The sequence below is a fragment of the Carlito syrichta genome, unplaced genomic scaffold, assembly GCF_000164805.1.
Source record: "Carlito syrichta isolate Samal-C Ts95f unplaced genomic scaffold, Tarsius_syrichta-2.0.1 Scaffold305343, whole genome shotgun sequence".
NCBI lineage: Eukaryota > Metazoa > Chordata > Mammalia > Primates > Tarsiidae > Carlito > Carlito syrichta.
This window is the reverse complement of record NW_007249439.1, coordinates 77,366-86,070: the sequence shown is the minus strand read 5'-3', so window position 1 is coordinate 86,070 and position 8,705 is coordinate 77,366. Positions and strand designations below refer to the sequence as shown.

General features: G+C 47.8%; 1 protein-coding gene across 3 annotated transcripts in view; it reads right to left on the bottom strand.

Annotated features, from left to right (window-relative positions):
* Positions 1–8,705, bottom strand: part of WLS (wntless Wnt ligand secretion mediator) — a 127,990-nt gene that overhangs the window by 53,803 nt on the left and 65,482 nt on the right. For all 3 annotated transcript variants that reach the window (XM_008061632.1, XM_008061633.1, XM_021714217.1), the window contains 2 exons: positions 5,711–5,835; positions 723–884 (listed from right to left, as the gene is read on the bottom strand). In XM_008061632.1, the coding sequence (XP_008059823.1) occupies positions 723–884; positions 5,711–5,835 (287 nt within the window). The remainder of the gene's footprint in view (positions 1–722; positions 885–5,710; positions 5,836–8,705) is intronic.

The window sequence follows — 8,705 nt, the reverse complement described above, 5'->3', positions numbered from 1 at the left end:
GCAGCCTCGACCTGCTGGGCTCCGGCGATCCTTCCGCCTCAGCCTTTCGAGTAGCTGGAACTACAGGTGCGCGCTACTACGTCCAGCTAATTTTTTTTTTTTATTTATTGTAGAGATGAGGTCTTGCCTGCCCAGGCGGGTCTTGAACCCGCAGGCTGAGGCAATCCACTCACCTCAGCCTCCCAAAGACGTGGAAAACGTTCTAATTTTCTACAACAAATATGTATTTCTTGTGTGAATTGGTTGAGATGAAAAAGAAATGGCCTCCTTACTCCGTGTTCTACTTTTTCCTCAATTAAACAAACAAAATGGAAAGAATCTAAAACATCTCTATTCTCCTTAATATCTGTGCTTGCAAGGTGAAACACATAAAAAAGAAGACTTACTTTTATCTTGGTGTCATCTGTTACGCAATCATGCCCATAATATCATGATCCTGTAATCATTATAATGATCTTAAGTGGTCTTAAGCCCCCTTAAAATCTTAAGTGGGCAAAATAATTGCATTGTTTTTCATTTCTGTCATCTCTCACACAAATTAATTCACTTTACAATCTCAGCCACCATGGGTGTGTTATTACTCCCTGTTTCTCAGAAGAGGCCAGTGATGCGCAGAGGGGCTGAGGGTGAGAAGGAGTTCCCTTCCAATACACATGCCAGAAACGGTGTGCTCGGCCAGTGCTCTATGCCGTGGCCCACTTGCGTGAAATACATTCACTCACCACCAACCGGATATCCTTGATCTCCCCAATCCCCACGTTGATTTTCTTCTTCTCATTCACAGGCAGCCGGATGTTTAAAAGGTAAAACTTATGAGCCACAGACCCGATTTCCATGAAAGGAAGGACATCACATTCATAGTAACGGCCCTCATGCTCTGGAGTCTGGAAGAAAATCAGAGGGTTTGAGGCAGGGCATCTGTTTCCGATAGACTGTGTCTGAATTCTCTTACCTTGGACCTATGTTACCAATTTTTAAAAGCAAGTGCTTAAAGGTGCACCTTATAGGTACAGATTAACAGAGCATACTGGCGGCATGGTGTCCACCCAGCTACGCCTGGTCTCATTTTTTTTTTTAAGCCACATTTGAGGTAGAACCAAAACTTTAGGTAAAAAGTAGAATTCCTTCTATCACTTGACACCTTCCTCAACTCTTTGAGCCTCACATGGAGACGAATCTGGTCTGCCAGGGTTATAAGAGCTTTTATTTGTCACGCTGTCACTGGAGTTCTCTAAGCCTCTGAGGAACATTCAACTTCTTCAAGGTTCAGGAGGAAGCGCTTGTTGAAGCTGATTACACCCTGTGATGATGGCTGATTAGTTTTCTGGTTCTGCCTACAGAAGGAGCTACGCTAAGCTGAGAGTATCTATTCCTTTCACCGATTTGACAGGAAAAGCAGCACCCCATGGAGCCCTTGGAATTTGGGGAAGACAGAAAGGGAAGAAGGTAATAATGAGATTGGCTTGCTAGAGACACCCACTCAGACACCCACTCCAAAGCTTCCTAACAGCCAAGAACAAGATGACAGAAGGGAGCCTGAATTTTAATTAAGTAAAAACTTAGCCCAGATTCTAGAACAGCATCTTGGACTTCCTGCCAAACCAGGTGGGGGCACTGCCCAGAGCACAGCGATGGGAGGTTGCAGAGGAGGGCTCAGCTTGCTCTTGAAACTGAATTCCGTTCTACCTTACCAGGACTCCTAGCCACCTGCTCCTGTTGATGGGCGGGGCCGGGGTGGGCATGGGCACATAGAGGCACGGGCTTCAGAAGGCACAGACTCTTCCTAATGAGGTAGACGAGGTCTGCCATTGAGGCTGGTTTCTATGCCCGCTTCAATATTTACTTGGCACCTCCTGACCCAGTGACAGGGGAACACTCATTTGTCTTTCCTAAGCCTAAACTCTCAAGACCTCCATAAATTGTTGTAAGTCTTCCAAGCAAAAGCTCCCATGGAGAAGTGAGAAGGAAGAAGGTAACAAGAAGCATACAGTTCAGTGCAGGAAGGGCACTGCCCTCCTGTGACCATGCCCAGTTCCTTGCCGGACAGTCAGACTTACAAGGCAATCAACAGACCTCTGTACAAAAACAGAAGACACGCAAAACAAGGTAGAGGTGGGGAGGCAAACACCGGGCTCACGGGTGTACACTCTCTCCTTCCCCAGCACAGCAGACGAAACGAACCAGTCGTGACAGTTTTTTATCCTCTGAGATATGAGGGGCTCTTGTCAGACACACTGGTTGACTGGAGCGGGCATGTGAGAGTTCAAAAAACCATTCTGCTGAAAGAAGGCTGCTTCCTTCTCAAACCCCAGCTACGCGTCGGATGATTCTTCCCGCGCAGAACAACTTTCCCTCCCTCCACTCCTTCCTCTTGCAGACTCGCAAATCAAGTCTAGAAGGAGACGCTGCTGGCACCCCTGAAGACACAGCACAGCTGCTAACTCACCTTGGAGGAAGCTCACCTTGGAGGAGGCGGGTCACCCTTGGTGGTCAGAGCAAGGGGATGGTTTTCTGACGTCGAGAATTTGACATGGAAGGGAACAAGACCTATGAAGCCTGACACCATTTTATGTACTCCCTGCTGCCCAGAGTCCCAAAAGTCACGGGACTGGGAGGAGGGCATGGGCTTCTGGAGTCCGGCCGGGCCATGTGGCTGCCTCCAGTTCCAGTGAGGAAGAGGACACAGGAACGACTGCCCCGGCCATGCCCACAGTCAGGCATTGCGCCGTGACCAAGACAGTCCTGAACTCCAGGAGGCTCCAACTCCAGGAGGCCTTTGTCCCTTGCTGGGCACCTCCTGTTGTCTCATTTGGTCTCCTCCTAAGTATAGTGACGAGGTTGAAGAGATAATCCCTGGGGTCACTTCTAGTTCCCTGCCATGGGTGTCCGACAATTCCCTGTCTCTACAAAGAGGGGAGCAGGACCACTCATGAGAAAAACTTACCTGAGTTTACCAACTGGGAGAGACACAGTGGCTTCCGGGATCCCAGCCTGGGCTACCTGTCTCAGAGACAAATTCGCTGCATCCTGTCAGGGACTTGTCTTTATGCACCCAAGTGCTACCTCTGCCTGTATTTAGGGCACTGAAGAAGAAAGACTCCTTCCTTCCTTTCCCCTACCCCCTCAGCATCCTCCAGCCCCAGCATAAGGCTGGCTAATTAGGGCAAATTACAGCAGGTGGCAACTTGACTTTTTTTTTTAAACTTCACAATCCACCAGGGACTAAAAAGCTTTAAAGCAATTTCTCATTCAATCTTCAGACTCCAGACTAAATTCCACTGCAATCAAAAACCAGAGATTTGATGATTCCTTTCCTTCACACCCTTCAAGGTTTAATATCTTTCTTGAAAGGGACCAACACATTCTAGAGATAATTAAGCAAGTGTCATTAAGAAGCGGTTGCAGGCAAACTCCCTTGCCCCCCACTCTGCTCTCGTCTCTCCACATGCTTAAGTCGGGGGAGGAACGACTTATCCCTTTTCTGAGGATGAAATTCCATCTCCAAGAGCCCTCAAGCTTAGATGTTTAGCCAGCCTCTCCTCTCAAAGATGCAATGAACTTGCAGCGGCAGCTAGAAAGGTTTTAATTAATTTCCTCCATAGCCAACAAAGATCTCAAACTGTTAGCTGCCCCTTTCTCCTGTTTCCTCTAGTTTCTCTCCACCATTCATTTCTACCTACACAGATGGCTTTTTTTGAGGGGGAGCTCTATATTTGGCACTCAGCAGAGGTTCAAGGGCAGTGGCTCTCAAACTGTCTCGAGCTCACGGTGAAGAATTGAAGGCCTGTTAAAACGCAGATCCTTTGGCCCAACCCCCTGAGAACAGATTTATAGATTGTGGGTATGGCCCGGGAGTCTGCGTTTCCTACAAGCTCTCAGGTGATGCTGATGCCGTGGTCCTCAGCCTACACTTTCTGTAGCTCTAGTCTAGGAAACCTGGGGAAAGGAGACTCAGTAAGTAAGTGCCAAGGAGGCTTAAGACCGCAACAGGTGCATAGGTTGTAGGACATAAGGTTTCCCCACAAGAGCCATCTTTTGTCCTGGTGGCCCATGTGGTTAACATCCCGGTTGACGCTCAAGTATGTCTCAGACAAGATATTAAATTATGAGGTCATCTTTCCAGTGCTCACTGTCTCATCCGGTCCATACAAAGACTCACAAGGGGAGTAGTATTACCTCATTTGGCCAAAGAGAAACTGAAGGTCAGCCGGATTCTGTAAGCTTGCCTGAGGTCACACAGTCAGTGATACAACTGGCCCCGCCTCCTCCTCTTCAGGGAAGGATGGCTAAGGCCAGGCGTGGTACCCAGAGGCTTCAACCCAACATTCTCAGGATTTCACAGGAAACCCCAACTTTACAGTTATCGGCAAACACAAAGCCGGGAGAGGACCCAAACCACTCATTACAGCAGATGACAAAGTCGTCCAGATCCTTCAGGAGCTGCTGACCTGGAAACATCAACCAAGAGAAGACACAACCCAGAATGTGCTTCCGGAGAGAGACTGGCCTCTCAAGCACTCACTCAAGAAAGTAACACTTCTGCACTGAGGGACCCCAGAGACTGCCTAGCTGGTGGGGGCCAGGACAGCAGCCTTGAGGAGTATGAGTAACCATGAATAGCAGTCATCATGGCTCAATCTCAGCTTCACAGAGACTTTCAAGAGGAGACAGGGAAGGGCAAGGAGGCGAGTACCCGGCTAGATGACGCGGTGGCTCATGCCTATAATCCCAGCACTTTGGGAGAGAACTACCTGAGCCCAGGGGTTCGAGACCAGCTCGGGCAGCTTGGCAAGACCTCACCTCTACAATAAATCAAAAGATTAGCCAGGCGTGGTGGTGTGTGCCCGTAATTCCAGCTACTTGGAAGGCTGAGGCAGGAGGATCACCTGAGCCCAGCAGCTCGAGGCTGCAGTGGCCATGAGCATGTCACTGCACTCCAGTCTGGGTGACAGAGTGAGACTCCGACTCAAAAAAAAAAAAAAGAAAAGAAAGGAAACCCCTCCCCATTGGTAATTCGGATTTGGTGCTTAGACCACTGAGTCCCACTCTTCTCTAGGGGTCTCTGAATCCATCCCTGTAGTTTAATGTATGAGGAATCCAAGGCCTTTGAACACAAGAAAGCATCTCCCTCCTTTCAATGAAAGACAGCAGCCTCCCTCCCAAGGGTGAGTGTTTTTGAAAGAACCAGAGAAGGGAGAGTCCTACAGATGGGTGAAACAACCATCTCAGTTCTCAGCTGAGACGAGACGGTCTCTTTCAGGATCCTCGTTTGTCTGTGGTTTTCACTGGGGCTGTTTGCCTTCATACCTGTACATTAACTTCAGCAACACAGAGATGCCTAAGAAACCAAGAAGCAGGCACATGCGATACGAACAGATTCTCACTGCTAAAAATAACTTAGCAAAGCTCTTCATTCTTCAGGCACGTTCAGCTGTTTACCAAAGAACCAAAGAGTTGTTTTCATAAAGGTATTTCAGAGAAACAACCACACCACTGCAAACACACATTCCTTCCTCTATTCTTTCCTCCACTGTAGGGACATGAAATATCTATGCTGTCCTTCTCTCTGCTAAGCCAAAGAACAATGACCAACCTTTGGAGATCATGCCTGCGAATGAATAGGGGACACATCTGTGAAGTATAAGCAAACTCTCCACATACCTGGGAGCCAAACAAAAACTGCACCAGCTTAGACATCAAGGTATCGTACCTTGGGAGATGTGAAGGTGCATTTGAGCTTCCGCGGTACTCGCTCATGGGCCATTTCAGTCCATTCAGCAAACATGTCATCACGGTAAGCCAGGGAAACGTCCATGGAAATTTCTGCGTTTTCTCCTGCAAGAGAAGATACACAATGCAGAAACAGTCTTTGGAAAGATACTTTGGAAAGAGTTGAAAACATTCTTACAGGCTCTGCCAGGAAGACCAACAAGACAAAAGAGATATATTCATTCCTATCAAGCTCTACATCTCCAAGCTAGTTGCTGGGTCCCCTCCCATGGCCCCTCTGCCAGATTCAAGAGCTTCCATGTAAACTCCTCCAGAGGTGGGGGCCTCACTATCTCTGAGACCACGCAAATGGTCAGATTCTGACTCACAGTCAGACCTTACCTTCCTGTAACATGTGCCACTGGTCCTAGGTCTGGCCGTAGGAGCCACCTGAAAGGTGAGGTCATTCCTTCTTCCATGGTACTTAAAAACTATACAGACTGTAGTCCTGCGCCTTTGAGAGGCTGAGGTGAGTGGATTGCCTGAGCCTGCGGGTTCGAGACCCGCCTGGGCAGCGAGACCTCATCTCTACAATAAATAAAAAAATCAGCCGGCTGTAGTAGTGCATGCCTATAATTCCGGCTACTCGGAAGGCTGAGGTGGAAGGATTGCTGGAGCCCAGCAGGCGAGGCTGCGGTGGCCTGGAGTGGCCACTGCACTCCAGTCTGGGTGACCGAGTGAGACTCCAACTCAAAAAAAAAAAATACAGAATCTGCCTGTGCTGCTCTTCTCTTTGATAAACATGACCAAGTTTTTCAACCACCCCTTAGGCATGATTTAAGTCCCTCTGGTGCTTTCCTCTGACACACTCTGGTCTGAAAGCATCCTTCTTAAAATAATTCCCCAAAGTTCCTAAATATAGGATCTGCTACTTCTCTGAAATGCAAAACCTTTTCATGTTGTAGACAAAGTTTATGTAAAAGGCAAAGGGTTTTTTTCCAAAAAAACACAGATAGGAATATAATAATGAACACATAATTGTACAAATGAATGCTCACAAGTTTCCATCTCAGTAAGGACCATGAATGGGTTTAACTCACCACAGAACTCATTGAGATTAGATTAATAAAAAAATTGCAGGCCATGCACGGTGCCTCAAGCCTATAATCCCAGCACTTTGGGAGGTTGAGGCGAGAGGACTGCCTGAGCCCGCAGGTTTAAGACCAGCCCAGGCAACTTGGTAAGATCGTGTCTATACCATAAAATAAAAAAAATTAGTCAGGGATGGTAGCATGTGCCTGTAGTTCCAGCTACTTGGAAGGCTGAGGTGAAAGGCCCACCAGAGCCCAGTTGACACTAGGGTGACTGTGAGCATGCTGCTGCACTCCAGCCTGGGCGACAGAGTGAGACTCCAACTCAAAAAAAAAAAAAAAAATTGCATCTCTTCATTTTGTCTGTTTTATACTATGTTGAGCAAGTTCAAGAACAAAGGGGTCTTAATGAGGGAGGAAAGAAAGCACAAACTACCTTTCCAAAATGACCAGAGGGCCAGATACCCCCGGGGTTATGAACCTGAGCTCAATACTAGGCTCTGGCTGTTCAGTCTTGAGGAAGCCTCAATATCCAGGCTCCTGAGCTTGCTCATCTGCCAAGTGACACCCACTCCAGGGTGGTGACCAGGATTAAAGGAGGTCACATTAGTGAAAGCCCAGCACACTGCCTAGTGTGCAGTAGGTGCTTAATAAATGTCTACTGACCCTGAAGACATACAAGTCACACGGAGCACGGATAGACACAACTGCTATCTGAAAAGGTAAGGCTTTTCCACCACTGGCCTAGTGTGGCTTGAAGCTGACACAACAGCATGGCAGGACCTTGGTTCTTGTTGGAAATCGAAGATGTGAACAAAGAGTGCATGGAAGAAGGGGTGTGAGGCCATTCTGATGCAGAAGAGCCCTCCATGAACATCAATGTTCTATTATGACAAAGCAAAACTTTGGTTACACGTGGTGAATTGGCCGCTGTGTCTTCCTCTTCCTCCTCCTGAAATGCCACTAAGAAGACAGCAAAGAAAAGCAAAAGACACCATATCACAGGGAAAACTGTAGAGACATGAGCAGACCAGAGAGTCCAACTTTTTTTTTTTTTACAAATTAAAAAACAGATGAAGTCGGGTTTTTCCTCATGGCTACAACCCTTACTTCCACAGAAGGGCCATTCTGGAAAAGTGAGCCAATGCTTCTGAGAGAATCTCAAGCAACTCAGAATTTGAAAACACCAAGGCACGGGCAAGGGGGTGTCCGGGTGAAGTTTGTACACAGGATGGCGGCACCTTCAGTTCTCCCACATCTGCCCACCCTCCAAGCACAGACTCTGGACTCAAGGATACAAGGCGACGCAGCAGCCCAGGGCTGGGAATGGGCAATACCAAGAGTCTGTAAAAGAAACTATTTGGCCCCCCACCCCCCCCCCCCCGCTTGGCAGGGGCAATGCTCAGACCCAAAGGTCCCCTTGGCCAGAGACCAGGCTGTCTACCCCCACTCATGGCTTTAAATTTATTAAATTTACGTAAAGGTGACTTACGTAAAGTTAGCAACATGAGGGCGGTGACCATCTTGAAACTGCCATAAAAGACAATCTTTTCTTTCTTTTAAAAAACAGTTGCTTAAAGAAAACTGGCTAGCTTTTGAGAAAAGAAGTCCCTCAAACCAGCCACACAATATGAATATGCTATCTTCAATATCAGCAATGACTCTCCCTCATCAAACCTGAAATGCTGTAAAATAAGTGATCAGCTCAAATGCTGGCTACAAGGCAAGTCATAATTGTCCTCCTTAGCCGGGCTTGGTGACTCAGCCTGTAATCCCGCGCCTTTGGGAGGCTGAGGTGAGTGGATTGCCTGAGCCCGGGGTTTGAGACCCGCCTGGGAAACTTAGCGAGACCTCATCTCTACAATAAATAAAAAAATTAGCCAGGCGTGGTAGCGCGCGCCTGTA